Source organism: Panthera pardus, unplaced genomic scaffold (assembly GCF_024362965.1).
Source record: "Panthera pardus isolate Hobbes unplaced genomic scaffold, ASM2436296v1 HiC_scaffold_12, whole genome shotgun sequence".
Lineage (NCBI taxonomy): Eukaryota > Metazoa > Chordata > Mammalia > Carnivora > Felidae > Panthera > Panthera pardus.
In genome coordinates, this window is record NW_026526677.1 from 16,734,855 (window position 1) to 16,760,061 (window position 25,207).

The window sequence follows — 25,207 nt, forward strand, 5'->3', positions numbered from 1 at the left end:
TGGTGGTCCATAAACAGGAAGGGAAATCCCTGACCTGCTTCTCAGAATAGACTAGACTCCGTCGGGCAACCCAAAGAGAAAGACACAGGCGCCCGGCAGCTAGAAAACACTAGCTTTATATAAAACTCTGCTGAAGGAGGTGAGGGGGTCAGGTGCCCGTCTCCACCTCCACCACTTCTGCCCAGGCACTAAAGCCCATGTCCTTATGAATGAGCACCAGGCTGGAGGCGGGGCCTGGCTCCTCAGGCACCACAAAGCACTTCTCCTGGCTCCCAGAAATGGTGACCTCGAAGACGTCCCGGGCTGGGGAGACGTCCTGTTCGCTGCATGTATCTAGCAGTTCTGGCTCAGTCTGCACCAGTACCACGGTGGGCTCGGAAGCAGCAGGTGGCACACTGGGTGGGCTGGAGGGTGCCCCAGGCTGGTGACTGAGCTGGTGCCGCTTGAGGCTCTGGGGGAGGGTGTAGCCCATGCCACAGGTGGGACAGCGATAGGGCTTGTCGGCCAGGTGGGACTTGAGGTGGCGCCTCAGCTTGGTGGCCAGTGTGTAAGCACGGCCACACTGGGGGCACGGGAAGGGCCTCTCCCCTGAGTGCAGACGCTCATGAGCACGCAGTGTATGTGGGTCTCGGAGGGCCTTCCCACACACAGGGCACAAGTAGGCCTCCCCGGTGTGAGAGATAAGATGGCGCCGCAGCTCAGGCAGCTGCGGAAAGGCATCGGCACAGTGCGGGCAGCGGTAAGGACGCTCCCCCGTGTGCAGCCGCAAGTGACCACGCAAGGTGCCCCGCTGGCGGAACGCCCTGCCACAGTGCGGGCACAGGAAGGGCTTTTCTCCTGTGTGGAGTCGCATGTGGTTGCGCAGAGAGCCCTGGTTGGCCAGGGGGCGCCCACACACAGGGCACGGGCACGGGGCAGGGGCAGCCGGCACCTGGTGGGTCTTGCGATGCAGTCGCAGGGAGGGCCGGCGGGCAAAGGCCTTGCCGCACTGGTCACAGGCAAAGGGCCTGGCACCTGAATGTACCACCTGGTGCTCTTTGAGGTCTCGCCGGGTGCCGTAGGCCTTGTCGCATTGTGGACAAGGAAAGGGTCGCACTCCGCGGTGGCCCAGCATATGGGCTTTGAAGCTCTCCTCTGAGCTATAGCTCTTGCCACACTCAGTGCAAAGGAAGGGTTTGTGGCCTGTGTGCACGAACGCATGCTTCTTCAGGTGGCACAGCTGCAGGAAGGCTTTGCCACACTCCCCACACCGGTACCGTCGTCTCTGTTTTGGGGGGCTTCCTCCTGGGCCAGGAGGGCTCCGCAAGCATGCAGGGAGGCCGGCCTGTTGCTGCTCCCCAGCCTGCTGGGCCCTGAACTCCGAGGTCTTTGCTCTGGGTGGGCACTGCTCACTGGGGCCACATAACTTCTTGACCAGGTAAGCATGCAGGTGGGTGGCCCTGGCAGAAGACGAGGAACTGGCCTCACTACTCTCTGGGCCCTGCTGGGTAGTGGAGCTGCTCTGAGGTTCAGGTGACATCTGTGTCTGGGGTGGATCCTCCTCATCCATGCTGCCACCCCGAGGGAGCAGGCCAAGTGGTTGGCTCTCCTCGGGAAGTTGATCCTGGGTTTGAGGCTTAGGTCCGGGGCTTACCATATTCTCTGCCTGGATGCTGGGGGGTGACTGGTGACTGGGATCTGCAAGGCAAGAGTGGGGGCGCTGGGGTTAGTAGAAACTGTAGCAGGGGGTGGCAGTGGTGTCACTAGGAAATTCTAAGAATATGTGTCTCCTCCTACTCAGCCCCCGAACCTGAACTTCAGCAGGAGCAATGACACCACTCTCTTCCCTGGAACATGAACCATGTGCTCTGTTTATCTTCATGTTCAGTCTTAGGTGCCTCCTGGGGAAGCACTCTTGGGAACCCCAGTGCCCCAAACCTCTGGATAGTCCTAGAACAAGGCTCTCCTAGGGGCTCCTATTTTCCCTCTGGAGACGCACACTTAGGATGAATTAGGCCACCATCTCCTCGCCTTAGTTCATCTGAAAATAAAGGAACCTCTACACCCACCCCAGATAAAAGAAACATGAGAAATTGGAAACCTTATATAGAGCTTGCTGTCTTCATCAACATGACCTTACTATTCCAGAAGACTTACTCATGAAGATAAAAGTTGCAAATATCAATACTATTAATTCTAAGGAAAAGACCCAATCACGCTGCAATAAAAGCATCAAGGGGCGCCTGGGGGGCTCGGTCGGTTAAGCGTCCGACTTCGGCTCAGGTCATGATCTCATGTCCATGAGTTCGAGCCCTGCGTCAGGCTCTGTGCTGACCGCTCAGAGCCTGGAGCCTGTTTCAGATTCTGTGTCTCCCTCTCTCTCTGCCTCTCCCCTGTTCATGCTCTGTCTCTCTCTGTCTCAAAAATAAATAAACGTTAAAAAATAAAAATAAAAAAAAAATAAAAGCATCAAATGATAGGTCACACCCCAAGACTCTCTGAGCCTTTTACTGAAAATTCTAGCCTTGTATCTACAAGTCCTAAGCCATTATGTCATGATCCTTATTCAATCTGATCAAGCCCTGTCCCATCTACACTGAAAGATCTACCAGACTTCAAAATTTCAATAAATATCCAGGCTTTGCCCTTCCATCTCAGAGAAACTATTAAAAACTCTGTGATGCTCTCCTTTACCTCCCTGAGCCACAGCTTTGCCTTGTCATATCAAGGTTGATTTGGTGATAATTTCGGAAGCCGGCGTTGTATCTGACACATACCTGTCCAAGGTTCTGCTGCATCCTCCCCAGGGGAGTCCACTTCCTGCTGTGAAGCGGAGTCCACTTCTGTCACCACAGCCATGGCTGCCTCTTCTTCTAGCCTGGGCTGGGTGGGGCTCAGGCCATCAGACCGAGGCTGGGGCCACAGCAGCAACTCAAAGCCTGGCAGCACAACCCGGTACACCTGCAGATGGAGCTTCTCGTTGATCCGCACCAGGGCTACGTTTCCCTCACCTTCCAGCCTGCCCTGCTGCACCAGACTGCAAAGCAGAGGAAGAGCTAGCTCAGGAGACCCTCTTCAAGTGACCCTCCCTAAAGCCCCAGCTCCTGGGCAGTCTGAGTCCTAAAAGACCCCATGCCTTTGGAACACTCACTGCAAACAAACAAACAAAAAAAATCGCTGGGTGGGGAATTACAGTGGGCTTCTGGTTCCAACTCATGCCATGACAGAAAGCCTCAAAGGACCATCTTCACTACATACTCTCCTGTAACTTACCTGATCCAGCCTGAACTCTGCTCACAAGCACACACGTCTCCCCATGGGCCTAGTGACACGTCCTGAAATAAACCAATAAGAGTCCTTCTCCCATGTGTTTGGGGAACCAGAATCGGGGGGGGGGGGGGTGCGGGGATGTAACCTCTCCTGAGACAGATCTAATATGAAGCCCCTGGAAGGTTAACGGTCTCTGGTTCTTCTTCTACAGGACTGTGTTGTCTGATTTTTCATTCAGTAAAGACCAAAAGACTCTCCCCTCACCTCCCTCCCAATATGTGGAATATCACAAGTTGAATACATTACTGCCTTCCAGTGAGTGTACCAAACAATAAAAAGTTGTAAGAGGTACATCAACTTTTCTTTACTTTTTAAGACTTACTATGCAATGAAACCCTTTACCCACACTATTTCATCTATTGCTCCAAATAACCCTGGAAAGTTGGGGGGGGGGGGGGGGGGAGGAAACAGCTATTTTTTAATTTTACAAATGAGTTAAATGAGGCATGCCATTTTATCCAGCTTTGGGCACTTTTCGCACCTTGATTCCTTAACTATTGCAAGTGAGGGGAAGAGGCAGTCCTGGAAAGAAGGGGCATAACCATCTCCTATCCCTTGAAATGCCCTGCTTCTTCTAACAAACTGAAGAGCTGTTTACAAATGGCTGAACCTATTGCAAGATCTGTCACGAAGACACGTCCTATCTTTCAATACCTCCTCCAGCCGTAGTTTCACTCCTTCCTCCTTCTGCTCGGTGACAGACTCCTCTTCCAGAGGCCCCCAGAGCAGTCCCGGCTGCAGGGGCTCCCCGACACACCAGACCCCCAAACACGGTTCCTCGGCGAGTGAAGGGCCAAGGGCCAAGCCCCGGGGAAGGCTCTTTAGAGCGAGGAAGGCCCGGGTCGGCCCGGGCGGGAAATCTTTGAGGCCTCGAGCAAAGCCTTGTCCAGAAGGGATCCATCCTAATTCCGGGCCCAGGCGCGGGTCGGGGGCTGCAGGGAAATGGGAAGGCAGTAAGGGAGCCAGTCCAAAGGGTCATGAGGGTGGGGACAGATACGGGGGGAAACCGCAGGTCCAGCAGGCCTCGGCAGTCTGAGGGATGTTAGAGCTCTAACGGAGCCCCTAGGAGGTTTGAGGGTATTCGAGGACTCTTAACCCCCCAGAGACATCTGAGGGCACCGGAGGATTCCAGGCTAGGGAGGAAAAGGGCCTGGGGGTAGAGAGTTGACCAGGGAACAGCAGGTCCATCTAAGGACGGGGCCGAGGGTCAGAGTTGCCGCAGGTCACTAACCGCACTGCAGTCTCTCGCCCCCAGAGAGCAGCTCCTCTGCCTCCTCCATCCCTCCAGAAAAGCCTCCTTCCGCCGGAAGTGAGCGTCTTCTCCTCCGCTCCTCCCGGAAACAACCTTTGGCTTCCAAATTTCCTGTCGGGAGAGAATCCGAAGAGTCTGACTCATTGGTGCACAGAACCGGGAGTTGGGGAATACCGGCGAGGCAAAACTCCGTCTGATAACAATAAGAACCACAGGATTCCAGCGGACCACTAGGGATTCGAGCTCCAGGGAAAGCGGAACTAATTGTTCCAATCACCTCCTTTTGGGAGGGACGGGTCGGACACTTATGCTGTCCCTCTCCCAGGCGGGCATTTAAGCCAGCACGTGCAGGAAAGTGGGAGGGGATCCTGGAAAGCCATGTTTGGACCTGGCAGCGAGCCGGAAGTGGGTTGGAGGTGTGGCGGAAGTGGTTGGGGAGTGAGGAGCCCCGGAGGGGGCGGTTCCCGTTCTACCGCGGAGCCGGATGTTTGCCGAGCTTTGACAGGCGTGGCACAGGGAGCAGTGCCCGACCACGGTGAGCTGCGGAGCGCGGGGGTCTTCCTGGGTGGTGGGGGGGAAAAGGGAGGGACTAGACAGGTCACTTTAAGGCATAGGGTCAGGAGGGGGATGATTCGAGCGGATCCTAGGAAGGGAGCAGGAGTGGTATGGGGCCTGGCTTTCCCACAGCGGGTTTCAGCCCCCTCCTGGGTCTGCACCGAGGTGACTTGTCTCCTTTGCTGCTTTCCTCCTGCACTTCCCAGGGCAGAGTCTAGGTCAGATCCCTGTCATCGAGCAAGCCCACGGTAAGGGGAAGTCTCTTTGGTCCGAACTGGCGAAGAGCTAAGAGCGAGAAATTTGGGGGAAGTATCCAGCCTGCCACTAATTAGGCCACGCTTTCATCTCTATTTCTTAATCTCTGAAATGGGATAATTACACCTATTACGGGTTTTGTAAACCACGAAGCTCTGTACAAATGCATTTGTAGTCGAAAGTCTCGCTGTTGTATCATGGGATTTGCATTTTCGCAATTTTGGAGCCCCAACTAGGAGGGCGGTCCCAATGCCAGAGAATACGATTTCAAATTATCTCAGTTCTTCGTGAAGATTAGGGGAGAGGCTTTACTTTGTTTTTTCATGGCACCTCTCTGAACCTTCAGAATCACATGAATGACAGTCATTTAAAGAAGTGTTGAGGGACTGACCTGCATCAAGAGACCACTTTCTACAAATATAGATTAAAATTTTGACTCAGCTGTATGACCCGCCTAAAGAGTTTGCTTATCTTTTCTGGCCCTGACTTTCCTCGAGCAGTAAAATGGGCCTGGTAATGCAAACCTCATGGTGCTGTTGTGAAGTTAAAAGGTAATTTGTCTACTTTATAGCACTATATAGGCTCTCAACAAATATTGGTTCCCTTCTCCATTTAGGAGACGAATTCACTCATTCAGTCATTCAACAAATGACAGCATCTGTGTGCTGAATAGGTCAGGGATTCTTAGATTCTCAGAGGGCCTTAAAATTGCATAGAAGATTTCATGCATGTGCTGAGTTTTCTTAGGGAAAAAGTCCACAGATTTCATCAGAATTTCAGAGAAGTCCAGAGGTGAAAACCTCTGCCTAAAATGATTCTCAAAGATCTTTGTAAAAGTAGATATTACCTGTGGAGAAGAGAAATACTAATCTCAGAGTAAGGAGTATTTTGCACAGAGTGGAACAGGGCTTGTAGGTGACTGGAGTCTTAGGCAGCCAGGATACTTCATGGCCACCCCTTTATATTAGAATTTCCCTGAGCCAGCTTCCCTTACCCTCCCACTGAGTGGGAGCTAAACTTCAGGGTTCACAGGGGAAAGCAGCTGTGGGTTGGAGGCCAGTCTGGCTGGGAGGTGGAAACAACTGTGATTAGTTATGCTGGAAAAGGAGGCTATGGGGTGGGGGAGGGGTCAGTTTTGGAAGAACAGACAAAACAGAGGAGCAGTTCCTGGAAAAGAGGTGGAGTTCAAGTTCAACTCCCTTTTAGAGGGTGTCCCTCTCCTTCCCTCACACATACTTCAGCTCGCAGCTGTTCCTTCTAACCCTGTTGTTCACTTCAGTGTATTTTAGAATACTGGAGAATTATGTTTCTGGAAGGAGTCTGTGCTTTTATAGATAAGGAGGTGTAAGTCTAGTTAGGAAAAGACTTGCCCAGCATCTTTGCAACTCATTGGCTCCAGCAGGACTATAATCCAGTTCTCCATATCCCTCATCCCATGCCTTTTTTTTTTTTTTTTTTTTTTTTTGAGTTAAGACCCACTATTGTGCAGAAAGACTTCTCTGGGATAGCTGTGGGCAGGGCTAATGGAGCGCTTGGTGCCTGGTCAGTGACAGAAGAGAAGGCATGAAGAGAAGACTCAGGCCTAATAGGGGTTACTTTGTGCTGAATTCTGTCCGTTACCCAGTGGAGTCCCCTTTGGGGAATCCTCACAGCCATCTGGTTGAATGGGAGGAGTTTGTCGATGAATCAGGAGTGGATTCCTCAAGACTTAGAGTTGCCTGCATTGGAGGCTTGAAGGGCAATGGGAGAGCAGGGGTGTGGGGCACAGCAGCACTCACTGAGAGAAGTGTGTTCCCAGATAAGAGAGGGTCATCTTTCTCTGTGCTCATGGAAGGGATTTCTATTTTGGTGGTAATCAGCAGTAGTGAATAAGTGTAGCAGAGAAGAGGCCAGAGGAAAGGAGGAGAAAGACTTTCTGGATTTTGGTTTTTGTTTTATGGCTGTTTGGCTATTTGGCTGCTTGGCTTTGACTCAGGAGCTTGGAACAGCTTTTGCCACTGAATCAGTGTGGTTGCCCTGGTAACAGGGTGGTTGTTGCTAGGCACAGGGAGCCGGGTTTACCAGCCAGAGTCCTCGGCTGTGACGTGACGTGTGCAGGAGGTTGTCATGTTGCCTTAGAGCCCAGAGGTGTTTGAGGTCTGGATCCTAGCTAGCAGTTCCCCCCTCTTCTCCCTCCCTGTGCCTGGTCTTGTCTGGACTCTATCTGCCCTGCTGATTCTCTGACTATATATGTCATTTTTGGGCTCTAGGAATGTAGTGTGCTTAAGAGCAGCCTCTTCTCTGGGGTTGGACTGAGTGGATTCAATCCCCTCCCTGACCCACAGGGTGAGTTTGGAACGGAAGGGGATTGGCCTCCGTTTAGGGCCAAGGGCAGAAGGTACTGCTCTCGGGCTTCATGGGGCCACATCCTTGCTGCCAGACCTAGACCTGGGCAAGCCCAGCTTCCGAGCTGGCTCTTCTCCCTCTCAGTCTGCTGTGACTGCTGGTCTGTTTTTCGACTCCTGTAGCTTAACACTCTGAATGCCATGGGATTCCCACTTTCCCATCTGTGCTCTCCAATGCTTGGCACTGTCTGTTGACCTTTCCCACCTTGAAACTAGCATTCAGAGCTCCCTGCAGTTTAGAGTGGGCCTGGGAGCCCCCAAGAGCCTGAAGATTGCCCACTCTGACTGGCAGGCAGATTCCATCCCATTTCTTGTTTCTGTCCTGGGGCAAACCCAGCTGGGCACCTTGACCATTGACTTTTTTCTGGGACCCTGTGGTCTCTGGCCACCTCCTGTTCCCAGGACAAAAGTGAGGGATGGAATAGACAAGGCCACAAATAACTTTTCATGTGGAATAGCCCTGTACTCCGTAGATGCTTGCAACATCTCTACCCTCTAACTGCTGGCACCTAGGAAGCTTCTGTGCTCTATGAACCCTGAGGACGGGGTGTAGACTTCTACTCTCTGCAGCTGGGACTGCATTGCTGAACCAGATAGGCAGTGGGCAGCATGGGCCCTGGCACGGCTCATCCCTTATCCAACTGGACGACCTGAGGGCACGCCCTGAGCTGCACCATCCTCTGCCCCAGCTGCCTTTTCTGGCATCATGCCTGTGGAGAGCCCAGGGCTACATGGAGCCCTTGGCAAGGATGCGAAGTGTTGAGGAACAGGAACAGGGGACACTGCGGGAGGAAAGAGTGAGATCAGGAGGGCTCGCTGTAGAAGTCACAGGGGAAAAGAGGGTGCCCCTGACTTGCTAACCCCCCCCCCCCCTCCGCCCGGTTTCTCTTCAGGTTCTGTGGAACGAAGCTGTGAGGGACAGGCTTGGTCATGGACCCGCTTTCAGAGTTGCAGGATGACCTGACCTTGGATGACACCAGCCATGCTCTGAACCAGCTGAAGCTAGCCTCCATTGATGAGAAGAACTGGCCCTCAGACGAGATGCCCGACTTCCCCAAGTCAGGTGGGTGCTGCCGGATCTCAGGCAGCCATACATGCCTTAGAAGGGGAGACTCCCTTCCTGTTGGAGGAAGACCCCAGGAGAGTAGGAGGAGGGCAGGGAGGCCAGCCCCAGGGTGGGACTGGTAGCACAAGTCCTATGGTGGAGATGGGGAGGATCAAAGAACACAGGTCTTGGGGAGAACACTTCCAGCACCCCAGATTACCCCCTGCCTTTGCCGTGTTCCTCAGATGACTCCAAAAGCAGCTCCCCGGAACCTGTGACACACCTGAAGTGGGATGACCCTTACTACGACATCGCCCGGCACCAGATTGTGGAGGTGGCAGGTGAGCACAGCCAGCAGTGCACCGTTTTCCTCCTGGTCTCACCCCCGGCCTCTCAGGGGGTAGGGACTGGGGGACGGGCGGGTGCCCACTCTGTGGTCTGACCCCTGACCCCGGGGCTCCTGAGCACACGTACTATTCTTTAAACTCACACACTTGATTGTGATGGCCACTTGGCCTGTTAACCTGCAAGCACATCCTGACCTGTGACCCGGTTGTCTCTATTGGCCAATGGCGTGTGGGAGGCAGTGTGGCTTAGGAGACTTTGAAGTCAGAAAGCCCCGGTTTGATTTCCAGCTCTGCTCTGTGAACTCATGTCTTCCTCAAAGGGTCACTGAGAGGATTACAGTAGTGACCGTCTATCAGGGTCTAGCCTGGAGCCGAAACATAGTTGGCCCTGAATGAGTGGCAGTTGATCCCCCTTCCCTTTGTCCTGATGTCAGCCTTTCCATCCCATCAGTTACTGGGGACCAGGGAGGTGCCAGTTCCTGTTGGGGAAGCCCTACCTCCAACGAAGTCTGGAATGGCAGAGTGTCCTTCCAGAAGTTAGGGACCCCATGACCCCCTGGAGCATCAGGTCCCAGGAAGATGTGCTACCTTCGTGAGAGTGGGTATGAGCCCCGCCTTGGGTCTCAGCCTTAGTGAGCTCCCACTTTCCTGTTCTTAACGCAGGACCCAGAGTAGGGGAGGTCACAAGGATGCTGGTGACCTGATTTCTGCCTGTAAGGTTGTACTACGAGAAGAGGAAATTAGAGTGATAGGATTCTTTGTCTTTCCCCTAATGGTCATCCTCACTGGTGAGGACAGGCAACTGTAAGCTAGCATGGCAGCATGGCTCTGCTCTGAGGCATTGGGGTGGGCAAAGGAGGCCAGGCAGCACATGGCTCTGGAGCCCAGTGGTGCTGGCTTAAGGGGGCCCCAGAGGCATCTGGCCGTAGGGAAGCCATAGGGAGGTCCATATCTCTGAATGCTGGGCTCAGAGAGGGATGGGGCAGTTAAAAGAGTTGCCCCTAATGTCAGAGGCATTTCCATGGCATTTGTGTTCCTGGTGCCTGCCTGGTACCCAAGCCTGGGTTGGAAGCCTTGGCTATGACTTCTTTCATCCATGCAGAAGCAAGGCTGAGAGTTCTTACCTGGCCGGGTCCTTACCTGGGCACAAGAGAGTCACCCAAAGGTTCAGAACTTTCTCTCCTCACTTCCAGAAATGGACCTGATTGGGGCATCAGGAGTATCTAACGTGGTGTGACATAGTCTCTATCCTCCTGGCCTATGTGGCCAAGACACAAAACAGAGCGGGGGGGTACCCACCCCCATTCCCACCCTCACCCCGGCACCTGGTGACCCCCTTTCCCACTACAAAGCAGAGCTGCAACATGTTTCTGTTTCCCCAGGGTGTGATGAGCCTGAGGGGGCCCAGCCAGGTAGGTGTGTTCCTGGCTCTCTGTGCTTGGCCTCTGGGCTGTGGATCAAGAAGGGCTCTTGGTGGAAGCCAGGGGGGGCCAGCTTAATTGCAGCCCCACTTCAGGGAGCTGGGAGCTGGCGGTACCTGGGAGCCGGAAATAGCAAAAGGTTTACAGGAGGGTTGATAGGGTGGTGCCATGTGGGGACACATCCGGAGCCCAAAGGGAAAGGGGCTTCTGGGGAGGGAGGGCCCACGTCCCTGGGGGCAGGAGGCTGGCTGTGAACAATGGCCTGGCCTTAGGGCTGGCTCAAGGCCCCTCTGGTGGGGGTGCCCCCAAGGGTGTGCCTCTCTAACTGCTGAGAAGAATTTGGATTGGTACCATCAGAGCAGGAGTCATTTGATGAGACCACAATGATGTCCTGGGAGGCCAGTTTCCTGGCATTAGAAACTGGAGAAAGAGCCCATGTTGGAACGGAGGATGGATTATGTCCCTATCTCCTCTGCAGCCTGTGTTCTCTGAGCTGGTAGTAGCTGTCATTCTCCACAGTCAAATTTGACTCCGTCCAAGTGGTTCTTTCCAGTGGTGTGCTGATAAACGTTTATCAGTTGGCTCTCTGGGAAGGCGGGGTGGGGGTGGAGGGGAAGGCTATTATTTATTTGTAGCATTTGCAATTTCGACCACAGCAGATTTCAAGCACCAACATGATGTCAACTGGCTACAGTATCCTCATCATTTAACAGTTTAACAAACGTGTGAGCCGGCCCCAGCACAGTGCCCCAGCCCCCACCTCCCATCTCCTTGGCCTGCTCTGCAGGTTGCGGGCGGGTGGTGGCTGGTCTGGTGGTTCCCAGAATGCCTGCTAGAGGACTGCACTGTTGCTGATTGATAGCCTGGGCACGTTCCTGATTGGGATCTGGGGAATGTAGAGTCTCCCTTCTCAGGCCGCTGCTCTTTTCCTGGTGCTTTCCACAGTCTCTGTGTCTTCTCATTGAGTCCTCACCCCCAGTGCCCTGGAGACACCAGACTCCTTCTCCCCCTGCAGTCTCCAGGGCAGAAGTCTGTTCTCTTCTGAGAGCAGGAGTAAAGTTCTTGTAGCAGCAGTTGCCCTCTCTGCTGGCAAATGCCAAGCCACCCAAGGGCTTGAGCAATGGGACTTAACCTCAGGGAAGGGAGGACAGGGGCTAGACCCTGGGGTCACCCACATCTCATTCTTGCTTGTCTGAGAGTCTTGCCTTGCAGCCCCTCACCGATCCCCCTTTTGCTCCATCCCCATTCTGACTTCATTCAACATGCATTTGTAGAACACCTACTCTGGAACAAGCCCTGTAGTCAGCACTGAGGATTCAGTGAGGAAAAACACACATCACCTCCTTCTTGAGGAGTCGTTCTTAGAACTGGTCAGAGCCCTCTTTAAGAATATGAGTGATGTGGACCTCTTCTCCTAGGGAACATGTGCATGTGTTTGTGATATTTTTCATATCACATCTTGGCCTTGGTAGATGCCCATTGGTGGAGCCGTCGTTGAGAACTCAAAGTTTCCCATTTACAAGGTGTTGACAAGGCCAGCCATGATGGAGCCACAGGCCCCTGGCCCCTCACCTCAGTTGTCTGCTTAACCAGTTACTATCTCTTTAAATTCCAGAGCCCTGTGAGCTCAGACGTCCTGTCCCTCTCCCGCCAAAGTCCCTATATTTACCAACCAATGAGGGCTGCATCGTCCGTGGGGGGGGGTGGGGGATGGTGGTGGCAGGATGAAAAGAATCTTTTGGAACCTCCATGCTCCTCCTTGCATTTTCCTCTACATTCCAGGCCTTTCCTCTGCTTAGAGGGGAATAGGCAGATGTCCCTCCCCTCACATGCTCATGGCAGAAGGTTCCAGATTGTACATGAGGCTGGATCAGCCAGGCTGATCCTTTGTCCCTGCCCTACCACTTTGCTCTTGCTTCTTCTGTCAGTCTATGGGAAGGGATTGGAACAGGCCTGAGAGCCACCCCCCACTGGACTGGAGGGAACCCAGTACCTCGGGATCTAGGCTAGGGTATGACAGCAGGTGGTCTTGCAAAATAGACCTGTTGTTGGATGAGATGAGGCTGCACCTTCTCTTCAGACTGGCTTGCAGAGGGCTCTCTGCTTGTAAGTTTGGAGAAACTCTGTCCAGGAAACCGTCTAAAGCAATCTCGTAACCTAGATATCATCATGAACAAATTCCAAAATAGAACCATGCATACCACGTAATGCTGACCTATGACTTTATGCAGGCTTCCAACGTTTCTTGAATATCTGCCACATGCTGGGCTCTGGACCAGCACTGGAGTTTCAAAGGTGGATGAGCCATGGCTCCTGCTCACAAGCCAGTAGAGGAGACAAGCACATAAACAATTATACAGAAGAGTCAAAGTATCACGGCAGAGGAACAGCTAACCTGTCTCGGGGAAGGAGGGGAGGACAAAGTCTTCTGGAATGAGTCTTAAGGATTTCAAGGAGTTAGCCTGGAGGAGGGGAGCAGAATTGTCTCAAGGAAGTTCTGTCTGACAAAAGAAACAGCAGTGTCCCAAAGCTGCCTGATGTGGACTGAGTTGCAAGCATGTCTGTGTTGAAAGTGTGTGAGCCTGGAGAATCCTGTGAGTCATTCCAAAGAAGGGGCTGATCTAGAAGTTGGATATGGTAGTCAGACAGCTGGGAGTGAGGTGCTAAATTAGGCCAAAGCACCAAGCCATGCAGCCAGCAGGGCCTGGGGCCATGCTGCCCACATTCCAGAAGCCTCCTTCAGCCCCTCTGAGTTTTGCCCCAGCCCTGGAGAAAAGGGTCAGAGCCTTGGCAACCACTTCGGAAAAGCACTGACTCCTGGGTTAGGTCACTGACCGAGAAGAAGCATCAAGATCATGGCTTACTAAATATGGAGAAGGGCAGTCAGCAAGGCATGGGGCCGGGGGGCAGGGGGGGAGGGTTCCTTAATCCTCAGAGGTAGGTGGAGAACAGATGCAATGTGTTTCATGGATTGTGTAAGTAGTCTTCTCATTTGCCCCTGAAGCAATGGGGATTAGGCAGTTGTGGTTTGGTGTCTCTGCAGGGTTGTGAAGGAAAAGATGTAGGGAAGGTCCCTGGGACATGGGGCAGTGAGGACCAGGCCTTGTCCTCATTGAGCTTTGTTTGGGGTGAGTGCTGTGCTGACCCTGCAAGAGCATCTCACCTTGGAGGGCAGTAGGAGATGTGTCAAAAGCTGCCCTGCTGCTGCTGCTTCTGCTGCTGCTGCTTCTTTTAGTGTTTATTTGTCTTAGAGAGAGACAGACAGAGCATGAGCAGGGAAGGGGCAGAGAGAGAGACACAGAATCTGAAGGAGGCTCCAGGCTCTGAACTGTCAGCACACAGCCCGGCGTGGGGCTCGGACTCACGAACTGCGAGATCATGACCTGAGCTGAAGTCGGATGCTCATCTGACTAAGCCACCCAGGCACCCCAAAAGCTGCCCAGCTTCTTGACAAAGCCAGATTAGACCATCAAATAGTGACCAGTTTGGGGCAAACACCCCAGTGATTACTGCCAAATGAGCATTCTTGCAAAGCATTTCAAACTCCTCTGAACTCCATGTTCTTTAGAATATCCTTAATGAGAGGGACACGTGGGTGGCTCAGTTGGTTAAGCGTCTGACTTCAGCTCAAGTCATGATCTCGTGGTTTGTAAGTTTGAGCCCCACATCAGGCTCACTGTTGTCAGCCTGTCAGCACAAAGCCCACTTCAAATCCTCTGTTCCTCTCTCTCTGCCCCTCCCCTGCTTGCACTCTCCCCCAAATAAATAAATAGTTAAAAAAATAATATCCTTAATGAGAAGGGGTATGATTTTTAGGAATGTCTAGGAGTCAGTCAGAGCCAAGTGTGGTTAATAATTCTAGTAATAAAATCAGAAAATGTGATAGTGGTCAAAGATGAGACTGGACCATTAAGTAATCACACCCATTTCCTCAGTGGCCTTGGACTTGCTCAGAAGGTAGTTTCAAGAAGTCTCCCAAATACGCTGCTCAGAGAGGGCACTTCTGGAATGAGCATTGGCTTTTAAGATAACTTGCTAGATAGCAGTTGCTTTGATGGGCATGACTTTCAGTTTTTTTAAGTTAAGGTGACATTTAAATAACAAAATTAACCATTTTAAAGTATGTAATTGGTTGTTTTTTTTTTTAATGCTTATTTATTTTTTTATTTTGAGAGAGTGTGAGCAGGGGAGGGGCAGAGAGAGAATCCCAAGCAGGCTGTGTGCTATCAATGCAGAGCCTGACATGGGACTTGATCCCACGAACCTCAAGATCATGACCTGAGCCAATATCAAGAGTCAGTTGCTTAACCAACTGAGCCACTCAGGCGCCCCTACAGTTGGTGGTGATGAGTACATTCACAATGTTGTACAACCACCACCTCTGTCTAGTCCCACAATTTCATCCATACCCATTCTAAATCCTATAACCATAAAGAGCCAATCCCTAATCTCCCCTCTTCCCAGCAACTGGCAACCACCAGTTTGCTTTGTTTATGTGGATTTACTTATTCTAACATCTTTTTTTTCTCATTTTATTTTTATTTTTATTTTTTTTTTAAATTTACATCCAAATTAGCATATAGTGCAACAATGATTTCAGGAATAGATTCCTTAATGCCCCTTACCCATTTAGCCCATCCCCCCTCCCACAACTCCTCCAGTAACAACTCTGTTCTCTGTATTTAAGAGTCTCTTATGTTTTGTCTCCTCCCTGTTTTTATATTATTTTTGCTTCCTTTCCCTTATGTTCATCTGTTCTGTGTCTTAAAGTCCTCATATGAGTGAAGTCATTTGATATTTATCTTTCTCTGATTGACTAATTTTGCTTAGCATAATACCCTCTAGTTCCATCCACATAGTTAGTTGCAAATGGCAAGATTTCATTCTTTTTGATTGCCGAGTAATACTCCATTGTATGTATATACTACGTCTTCTTTATCCATTCATCCATCCATCGATGGACTTTGGGAGAGTATGACATGGACATTTGGGCTCTATCCATACTTTGGCTATTGTTGATAGTGCTGCTATAAACATTGGGATGCATAACATCTTTTTTTTAACCTTTTATTTATTTTTGAAAGAGAGACACAGAGTGTGAATGGGGGAGGGGCAGAGAGGGAGACACAGAATCTAAAGCAGGCTCCAGGCTCTGAGCTGTCAGCACAGAGCCTGACACGAGGCTCAAGCCCACAAGCTGTGAGAATCATGAACCTGAGCCGAAGTTGGACACTTAATTGACTGAGCCACCTAGGCGCCCCGGATTTCCCTATTCTAGATAACTCATATAAGTGGAGTCGTACAATATGGAGGCATTTGCATCTGACTTCTTTTACTTAGCATCATGTTCTCAAGGTTCATTCATAATGTAGCATGGATCAGTACTTCATTCCTTTTTATGGCCAAACAATATATCTGCTGCATGGATATACCACATTTTCTTCATGCGTTCATGCGTTGATGGGCATTTGGGTGTTTCCACCAGGTGTGACTTTTTAAAAAGCTGTTATTTTTTTAGACCCCAGCTCAGTAGCCCTGAGAGCAACCTGTCCCTCTTTCTTCAGTGACACATCCTTGAGTGCAGACAGCTGCCCAGAGGTATGTGTGCGTTAGCCCCTCTGGCCCCTGCACTATGTGGTACAGGTCTCCAGGCCCGGCACCTTTCAGTTCCTCAGCCCGCTTCTCTCGGCTGATCTGCCACCCACTGTGCTCCATCTTTCTCCACACCTAGGAGACGACAAGTATGGGCGGAAGATCATCGTGTTTAGTGCCTGCCGAATGCCCCCGAGCCACCAGCTGGACCACAGCAAGCTCCTGGGGTGAGTACCCCTGGGCAAGGTGGAGGGACCTACACCCAGTATCGGCTGATGCCATTCTCCTTACCGTCACTTCCCTCAGTGCCTCTCCTCTTCTCCCGTGGGAGCTATTTTACATTTTGGGGAGAGCACTGCACTAGGAGTCAGACCTGGTTTCTAGTCTGGGAAACTGCAGCCTTAGAAGGGTGTCTTCATCTCTTCAAGCCTCTTTTCATAATCAAGCCCTCCTTCCTTGTGGGAGATACTGCATGCGGATGTGCCCGGAAGAGTTAAATGCTATCCACACAGGAGGACTGATTATTATGATGTGGTGCTTCTGATGTGGTTGCAGTTGTTCATCATTTAGATGAATAATCAGTGAATTTTGTGTCAGATTTGGTGCCAGTGGCTTCTGTACCTATCTGGATTCTGTTAGCCAAATATATGTCATAGCTCTGATTGGTCTAGAAACCTGATAAGTGTTCACTGCTGAGCCACCACTGGGCCCCGGGCATGTGGACCCATGGGGACCGGGGCATGTGGTCCTGGGCGCAGGACCTCCGTGGATGCCGGGCCAGAACGGTCTTCTGAGGTGCCTTAGTGTGTGTCCAGTTACCATCTTGCACTTCTCTCCTGATCTCTACTAAAGCACTCCCTGAAACTGATACCAGCTCTTTGGGATCCTGAATGGTTCTGTGCATGTAGGGGGTGGTGAGGGGTCGGGGCAGGCCAAGGGCGCGGCTGCAGAATGGGAAAGGGCCTGAGTGCAGCATCTGCAGTCCTGGTGAGCCAGGCCTGAGTCTCTCCGGCCTTGTGTGAGTTTCCTCTCTGGCTTCCTGAACCCTTCTCCTGCCGCCCCTCAGCCAGGCAGGCCGAGCCTTGTTCAGGCCCATCACATGGCTTAGCCAGGAGCAGGCCAGGGAGCTCAGCCTGAGGGTAGCTGAGTCACACCCCTACCCTCTGATTTAACACAGCCTGTCTGATTTGGCAGGTGACAGACTCCTGGCCAGATAATAGTCTGAGTGGGAGAAAATCAGAGGAAGGAGATGGGAAAGCACCCAGTTTTCAGGAGAAAGCTTGCTGAGTGAGGCTCCACTACTCAGGAGGCTTCCTCTGATTTCTGGAAGCCCCCTGCATCCATCCTGTCTGTCCTCCACCCCTTCCCAAAGGGGTCTCCCTGCCCCCATGCAGCCTGCACGGCAGCACTTTCAGTGGGGATCAATCACATTATCTCAGCCTTGGCCTTTCCCAGCTGTCCAGCCAGATCTGGGAGGTTGAAATAGAAAATGCCCGAAGCTTGGATTCAGCTGTACTCCTTACTAGCTGTGTGCTTGGGGGCAGCTCTTTTCTGAACCCTATAAAAATAAGAATTGTGCCCACCTCATAGGGTTGTTGTGGGCATTAGGTAAAGGTAATATACATGAAATGTCATTGTATATCATTGTAAAGTATTACAGATTTCAAGAATTTAGAAAAACGTAAGTAGCTATAAAGAAAAAATACAAGGATAAATAAAATCTCCCATAAACCTACCACCCAGAGAGAAAACTAGTGTTAATATTTTAGTGTATTCACTTCTTATTTTTTTCTATAATATATACAGGTGTATAGTCCCCTCTGTATCTTATATAACATCTTCTGAGCATTAAACATTCTTCAAAGATATCCTTTAAAAACATGTTATTGGCATATGTGTGCAGAGAAAAGTGAACAAATTATGTATACTACTTGATAAATTTTCAAAAATGGAATACACCAGGGGTACCTGGGTGGCTCAGTCAGTTAAGCATCTAACTTTGGCTCAAGTCATGATCTCGCGGTTTGTGAGTTCGAGCTCTGCATCAGGTTCTGTGCTGACAGCTCAGAGCCTGGAGCCTGGTTCAGATTCTGTGTCTCCCTCTCTCTCTGCCCCTCCCCTGCTGTCTCTCTCTTAAAAAATAAATAAACATTAAAAAAATAAAAAAATAAAGAATTTCCAAAAATGGAATACACCAGGGGCGCCTGGGTGGCTCAGTCGGTTAAGCGGCCGGCTTCGGCTCAGGTCATGATCTCACGGTCTGTGAGTTCAAGCCCCGCGTCAGGCTCTGTGCTGACAGCTCGGAGCCTGGAGCCTGTTTCAGATTCTGTGTCTCCCTCTCTCTCTGCCCCTCCCCCACTCATGCCCTATCTCTCTCAAAAATAAATAAAACATTTTAAAAAAGCTTTTTTTTTAATGGAATACACCATGTCATCCACACCCACAGACCTCCCTTTGCTCTTCTAGTCACTACCCCAATGGGTGACTGCTCTTCTGACACCTAACTTCACAGATAGGTTCTGTCTGCAGAAACATCTTGTAAGGTTTTCTATTTATAGATATCCTGTATTTTATTTAACCAGTTCCCTGTTTTTGGACAGTTAGCTTGGTGCTCAAAAATTTTTTTTCCATTGTAAAACAGGCCACATGCAATGAACAGCCTTCTACAAAAATGCTTCTGTTCATTTCTGATTGTTTCTTTAGCATAAATTCCTGGGTATATTTTTATAGGATCAAAGAGTATGAACATCTTTCAGCTTCTGATACACATCACTTTACTGCCCTCCAAAAAGGCCATAACATTCATCAAAGAATGACTGTATTTTCACCACAATTTTTGCTATTTTATAGTTACAGAATGGCATCTTTATATGTGACAGCTCTTTGCAGACTGCAAAGTGCTCAATGTGTACAAGGGGTAATTACCATGTAGCAATAAGGATTGGAATCACAGTAATAATCCGGCATTAGATACTTCACATGCCTGCCTGTGTGGGCCAGACCAGCACCCTGGGCCATGATATAGGGCACCGTGTCTGGGTTAGGTCAGGCTGTATCTGAGCACTTACTCAAATCCTTGAATACCTCCCCCGGCACCATCCCTCCCTCCCCCCCGCCTGCCCCCCCCAGAAGTCCTTAGCCTTCCTGTAGGCCCAGCCTCTCAGCCTGGAGTGGTGTTCTGCTGGGGTCTGAGCATGGTTCGCCAACCAGAAAGAACTTTCCCTGGACTCCTTTCCCATTCTAGAATTCTTATCTGTCCCCTTTGTACTTATCCACTTTAGGTGCTCAACACCTCTGCATGTATGTGCTTCTGTGGGGTGGTAGGTACTATGTTGTGAGCATGGGGAACTTGAGATGTGGCTCTTTGGTCCAAGAAAAGCCCAGTGACTAGAGCAGGGGAGGGGACCCTCTAGTCACCCCAATCCCCTCTCATGGGCACAGTGCTTTATAGACTATGATGGGAGGTTGAGTATATAAGCTGCCCTTTGGTCAACAGGACCAAACATTGGAGTTAGCTCATCTCCAGGCTCCACCACAAGCTGTGTGACTTTAGATAAGTGCTTGACCTCTCTGAGCTTCACTGCCCTCACTTGTAAGGAGGAGATAATCTCAGCCCCAATTATTATGAGGAAGGCAGGAGATATTGTATACAAAGTGCTTGGCAGACACTAAAAGCTAAATATAGATTTTTTTAATGTTTATTTTTGAGAGACAGAGACAGAGACAGGGACAGACAGAATCTGAAGCAGGCTCCAGGCTCTGAGTTGTCAGCACAGAGCCTGACGCAGGGTTCAAACTCTTGAGTGGTGAGATCATGACCTGAGGCGAAGTTGGACGCTTAACTGACCGAGCCACACAGGCACCCCTAAAAGCTAAATACTGATGAATGGTGACTGTCGTCATTATTACTGACTCAGGGCAGTCCTGCAGAGAATGTTACTGCCATTTTTACTGCGGGTATGTGAGAGGGCTCAGTTACAGTCCCGATCTCCTGATTTCTGGCCTGGGCTGTTACTACCATTCTTCTTCCTCCGTGCAGCCCAACCACTAGCCTGAATCTCCTCCACGACAACACGGTGACTGATTATGCGGCCAGAATAGGCAGTGCAGGAGAGGGGCTCGTGGGGAGGTGTATGATACAAGCAGAAGACTCCTGGGGTGCCGAGTCCTGTCTCAGGGGGCCCCGCCTGTGTCGAGGATGGGCCTGAATGGGCTTTTCTCTTGTAGGTACCTGAAGCACACCCTGGACCAGTATGTGGAGAGCGACTACACACTGCTGTACCTGCACCATGGCCTGACCAGCGACAACAAGCCCTCCCTTAGCTGGCTCCGGGATGCCTACCGAGAGTTTGACCGCAAGTGGGTTGGGGCCTGGGGACAGGTCTGGAGCTAACAGCTCTGCCGGGTTCTGGGCTGCCCTCTGCTTGCTCAGGAGCTTATATCCAGTTCATCTCCAGGCTCCACCGCAAGCTGTGTGACTTCGGATAAGTGCTTGACCTCTCTGCGTCTCCCTGCCCTCACTTGTAAGGAGGGGGATAATCCCAGCCCCAGTTGTTATGAGGAAAGCAGGAGATAATGTGCTTGGCAGACGCTAAAAGCTAAATATTTTCTTTTTAATTTTTTTAATGTTTGTTTATTTTTGAGAGAGACAGAGTACAAATGGGGGAGGGGCAGAGAGAGACCGAATCTGAAGCAGGCTCCAGGCTCTGAGCTGTCAGCATTGGGTAAAAGCAAAGAATCTGAAGTTGGAACGTCCTGGGTTTAACCCCCAGTTTCTCTACTTATTCACCCTGCCCTTCCCTGTTACTTAACCTGAGTCTCCGTTTCCTAATCTGTAAATTGGGACAACAGTGGCACTTACCTCTCAGGTTTTCCATGAGTACTCAAATCAGAAAATGCGCACGAAGAACCTAGCTGTGTGCCTCTTCCACCACGCCCACTGCTGAGTTCCTGTTCTGTCTCTGCAGGTACAAGAAGAACATTAAGGCTCTGTACATCGTGCACCCCACCATGTTCATCAAGACCCTGCTCATCCTCTTTAAGCCCATCATTAGGTGAGCAGCTGATGGGGGAGAACAGTGACCTCCCCACACTTCCCTCTCGGCTCTGAAGCACATACCTGAGCAGGCCAAGAATCCTGGAGACAGACCGTTTTGGGGCTCGGCCTTTGACCTTGGAGGGGCTGCCGAGGGGATGGTGGGGGTCTGCCAAAACGGGCCCTCCCCCACTGACCCACGCCCGTTATTTTGCCGGCAGTTTCAAGTTTGGGCAGAAGATCTTCTATGTGAATTACCTGAGCGAGCTGAGCGAGCATGTGAAGCTGGAGCAGCTGGGGATCCCTCGCCAAGTGCTCAAGTAAGGCCTGGGCCCTGTGTGTGCCCGCCGGGCACGGGTGTGCTTGTGTGTCATGTTTGTGGGGTAGGACATGCCAGCCAGGGGCAGAGGAAGCCTTGAGAACCCCAGGAAGCAGAGGAAGTGAAGGTAATGAGTAAGAGACAGCATACGGGGTCAGAGAGTGTGAGGTCAGATCCCATTCCTGTCACTTAAAAAACTCTGTGACTAGAGCAGGGCTCCTATGAGGACTGAATGAAGTGACCCACGTGCAATAGCACAGGAAGTACCCAACACACAGGGTTGCCAACGTGACGACAAAGCCAAGTCGAGGGCCTGACCCTCCCCTCTGCTCTCCCAGGTATGATGACTTCCTCAAATCCACACAGAAGAGCCCTGCGACGGCCCCCAAGCCCATGCCACCACGGCCCCCTTTGCCCAACCAGCAGTTTGGGGTCTCGTTGCAGCAGTGAGTATGCAAAAGGTGGGCAGGCCTGGCACGTGGGGACCGGAAAGGGCTTACAGACCCAGCTCACTGCTCTTGTCCCCACAGCCTCCAGGAGAAGAACCCAGAGCAGGAGCCCATTCCGCTTGTGCTCCGGGAGACTGTTGCCTACCTGCAGGCTCACGGTGAGTGCCAAGGCCACTGGCCGCAGGACCTCCAGGACCTGCTTCTTCCCCTGCAGCCGAAACCGTAGGTCCCTCCTCAGCCCAGTCTCCCAGCTCCCCTTGGGGAGCATCAGCACCCACACCGACCCTCACTGGAACCCCAAGACAGAACAGGTCGAAGAGTCTGCACACTGCCCCAGAGCTGAGACTCACCAGGCCCCACTGTTTCCCAGCTCTCACTACTGAGGGGATTTTCCGGAGATCAGCCAACACTCAAGTTGTGCGAGAAGTACAGCAGAAGTACAACATGGGTGAGTGCTCTGGGGTGTGCCTGGGCCCGCAGTGGGAGGGGCGCGGGGGGGAGATGGGGCACGGGTGTCACTGTTAGGGCACTTCTTTGCCTTCTGCTGCCTGGGAAGCAAGGGACCCCCGTTCTGTTCCGGTCAGAGGTTTCTGTAGCATTTGGTGTGATTACATGGGTCCCACTCCTGCCTGGCTGTCCCAGGCCTGCTGCCTCATCGGTCAGGCTTCCGGGTCCTGGGTTTAGATTCAGAGATGAAGAAGAACTGTCATGTGTCATGTGCGCTGGGGGGCCCCATTCAACCCGGTCCCCTCATCACAGAGGAGGAGGGGAAGGCCTGTGTGAAAGGGCTCTGTGGGAGGAGGGTGTTGTGCAGTGGCTGAGGGTGATTGGGCAGTGGGATCTGCTCGGCCTCTGGATCGGCCATCTGGATGGGCCGCCGGCCTCCGTGCTGGGCCCAGCTCCTTCTCCATCCCCACCCCCCAGGGCTGCCTGTGGACTTTGACCAGTACAATGATTTACACCTGCCGGCGGTCATCCTCAAGACCTTCCTCCGGGAGCTTCCTGAGCCCTTGCTCACCTTTGACCTTTACCCCCACGTTGTGGGCTTCCTCAGTGAGTGCCCCTGTCTTCCCTCCCTAGTTCTGTGCTTATTCTGCTGGGTTGGGGTCAGGGCTGCACTCAGAGCAGGTAGATTTGGCCTGTCCTCCAAGGAAAGTCTGGTTGGGGTCTCCCTTCTGGCCTCATGTCGGCCCAGGCCCGGGCCACTGTGACCTAGGCCCCAATTCCTTGTAGACATTGATGAGAGCCAGAGAGTGGGGGCAACGCTGCAGGTGCTCCGGACGCTGCCTGAGGAGAACTACCAGGTGCTTCGTTTCCTCACTGCCTTCCTGGTGCAGGTGAGACCCGGCCTCAGCTTCTGCTGTTCACCTGGAGGAGGGCAGGGGGGTGGGGGGGAGAGCTGCCACCCTTGCAGCTCTTCGGAATGGGAAGCAGGCTCTCTGGCTTCCTGCTGCAGCCCCCTGATTCCCTCCACAGATTTCTGCCCACTGTGACCAGAACAAGATGACCAACACTAACCTGGCTGTTGTCCTCGGCCCTAACCTGCTGTGGGCCAAGGATGCTGCCATCACCCTCAAGGCCATTAATCCCATCAACACGTTCACCAAGTTCCTTCTGGATCACCAAGGGGAATTGTTCCCCAGCCCTGACTCGGGAGGGCTCTGAGCCCTGCCCCACCACCCTTCCCAGCTTCAGCCTTATGAGTCTGGGGCTCCTGCCCAGGAAAGGGGCCATGAGGCCCTGGGAGCTGGAAGCTGGAGCCAGCCAGTTGGGCAGCTCTTCCTCCCCTTCTGTCCAGCCCACCTGGCCAGCCCTGGAGACCTCGCTGTAACCACGAGACATTTTTCTTTGCCTTATACTTCTCACTGCCTCCTTGGACCCCTGGCTCCTTGCCAGGCTCTGCAGATCTGGCGGCCTTTGGCTCTTCTAGTATGAAAAAGACTGGCCCCAGAAACTGCTGACCCACTTTCTCCTGCCTCTTTTCCTGGCAATCGCAGATGCCTCAATCACTGCCGGCTGGGCTGGTAGCTGGGGCTGATCCTCCCTTTTCTGGCTGCTGGGGAATAAGAGGCCATGCTGGCTTGGGCCTGCCTGCTGAGGCATCTCCCTGGGTGAAGGCCTTGTGTGCCAGCACCTGCTCCTGTCCTCTCCTCTAATGGTTCAGCCTTGTGTTTTTACACAGCTAAGGACGGGCAAGGCTGGGGTCTGCTTCCTATTTCTGCCTGCTTCTCGTCCTCACATCCTGCGTCAGGCTTTCTGAAGTGATACTGCCCCCAGGGTGTTCTAGCCCCCTGTTCTGGCAGCTTGGATGACAGGGCTGAGTCCCAGCATCCATTTGAAATATACACCCCATTCCCGCCCCAAAGCCTCTTGGCAGTCTGTTTGGGCCAGGGACAAGCAGTCTCCTCCCCCCTGCCCCATGCCTTGCCTCTCCTCTCTACCTACTTAGATCCTCAGTATAGGGCTCTTGTGGACAGGTCTGTTGTGGGGTCACACTGGTCCCTGCTCTGGCCAGAAGTGACTCAGTGCCTCAGGATCTGTGGGTAGGGACTCCCGGAGGGGCTGAGCAGAGACTTTGCCAATTAGATCAGTCCCTGCCAGGGGAGTTCTAGCAACCTCCCCCAGGGACTACAAGCCCCAGGGCCCTGTCATCTTTCAGAAAACATGGACCCCAATGATTGGTACTTCTCATTCCAACTGTGTCCCTTAGAATGATACTCCTTCCTGGTGAACCCTGGGGACCCCACTTCCTGCAGCCTTGTCCCCTGGCAGCGGGATACTAGATGCACAGTGGCCCTGCCCCCACAGCCTTGGCCAGAGCCTGTACTGGGGTGGGGGGCCTTATTGACCAGCCCAGCCCCATCTGTGAGGGGGGTGCAGCCTGAGCCCCGACCTCGCTGGGCTCTCTCCTCATGATGCTAGCATGTCAGGACTCCCAGGGCCTGGAGTGGCTGCTGGTTCCCTGACGGTCCCTGCATCTCTAGCCCAAGCCAGGGCTTCCGCTTTCTGCCCTCCTGTGTATATCAGGTGTTGCTCACAGCCCCATTTACTGGGGAGCCTCGTGGATCTCTTTGGTCTTTCTCCTGTCCCCTGTCCCACTGGTCTGTACCTGCGGGGAAAAGGGGGGGAGGCGGGAGTACTGTGAATCAAGTGTTCACATTCACTTAATGACTTCCTTGGCACCAATCATGTATTTCACCTTTGCACTTTTTGTATTTCAATAAAAAAGGAGATGGAAAACTAC

General features: G+C 52.2%; 2 protein-coding genes across 4 annotated transcripts; one reads left to right on the top strand and one right to left on the bottom strand.

Moving 5' to 3' along the window:
- Nucleotides 1–100: 100 nt before the first annotated feature.
- On the bottom strand, nucleotides 101–4,861 carry ZNF408 (zinc finger protein 408). The gene is made up of 5 exons (XM_019412321.2): nucleotides 4,541–4,861; nucleotides 3,964–4,241; nucleotides 3,253–3,314; nucleotides 2,757–3,016; nucleotides 101–1,677 (listed from the first exon to the last, which is right to left on the bottom strand). Exons 1-5 carry the CDS (start codon nucleotides 4,587–4,589, stop codon nucleotides 149–151), a joined length of 2,178 nt encoding a protein of 725 aa, XP_019267866.2. The 5' UTR covers nucleotides 4,590–4,861; the 3' UTR covers nucleotides 101–148.
- A 115-nt stretch (nucleotides 4,862–4,976) lies between these two features.
- On the top strand, nucleotides 4,977–25,206 carry ARHGAP1 (Rho GTPase activating protein 1). 3 transcript variants are annotated; one of them, XM_019412332.2, is made up of 14 exons: nucleotides 4,977–5,096; nucleotides 8,649–8,818; nucleotides 9,046–9,141; nucleotides 10,530–10,559; nucleotides 16,300–16,387; nucleotides 20,388–20,519; nucleotides 21,128–21,214; nucleotides 21,417–21,515; nucleotides 21,853–21,960; nucleotides 22,045–22,121; nucleotides 22,334–22,411; nucleotides 22,888–23,016; nucleotides 23,197–23,300; nucleotides 23,440–25,206. In XM_019412332.2, the coding sequence occupies exons 2-14, from the start codon at nucleotides 8,686–8,688 to the stop codon at nucleotides 23,626–23,628; spliced, it is 1,350 nt and encodes a 449-aa protein (XP_019267877.1). In that variant the 5' UTR covers nucleotides 4,977–5,096; nucleotides 8,649–8,685; the 3' UTR covers nucleotides 23,629–25,206. The 3 variants fall into 3 exon arrangements, with proteins under 3 accessions (XP_019267877.1, XP_019267879.1, XP_019267878.1); XM_019412333.2 differs by lacking the exon at nucleotides 4,977–5,096 and adding an exon at nucleotides 5,317–5,364; XM_019412334.2 differs by lacking the exon at nucleotides 10,530–10,559.
- The last annotated feature ends 1 nt before the right edge of the window (nucleotide 25,207 follows it).

Bases quoted from the DNA above. Each gene is read 5' to 3' on its own strand.
- ARHGAP1 (XM_019412332.2), top strand. From the start codon at position 8,686: ATGGACCCGCTTTCAGAGTTGCAGGATGACCTGACCTTGGATGACACC. The intron at 10,560-16,299 runs GTAGGTGTGTTC...CTCCACACCTAG, and splicing joins GCCTGAGGGGGCCCAGCCAG to GAGACGACAAGTATGGGCGG. The intron at 21,215-21,416 runs GTGAGCAGCTGA...TTTTGCCGGCAG, and splicing joins CTCTTTAAGCCCATCATTAG to TTTCAAGTTTGGGCAGAAGA.
- ZNF408 (XM_019412321.2), bottom strand. From the start codon at position 4,589: ATGGAGGAGGCAGAGGAGCTGCTCTCTGGGGGCGAGAGACTGCAGTGC. The intron at 4,242-4,540 runs GTTAGTGACCTG...ATTTCCCTGCAG, and splicing joins GGGCGAGAGACTGCAGTGCG to CCCCCGACCCGCGCCTGGGC. The intron at 1,678-2,756 runs GTATGTGTCAGA...CTTGCCTTGCAG, and splicing joins TGCAGCAGAACCTTGGACAG to ATCCCAGTCACCAGTCACCC.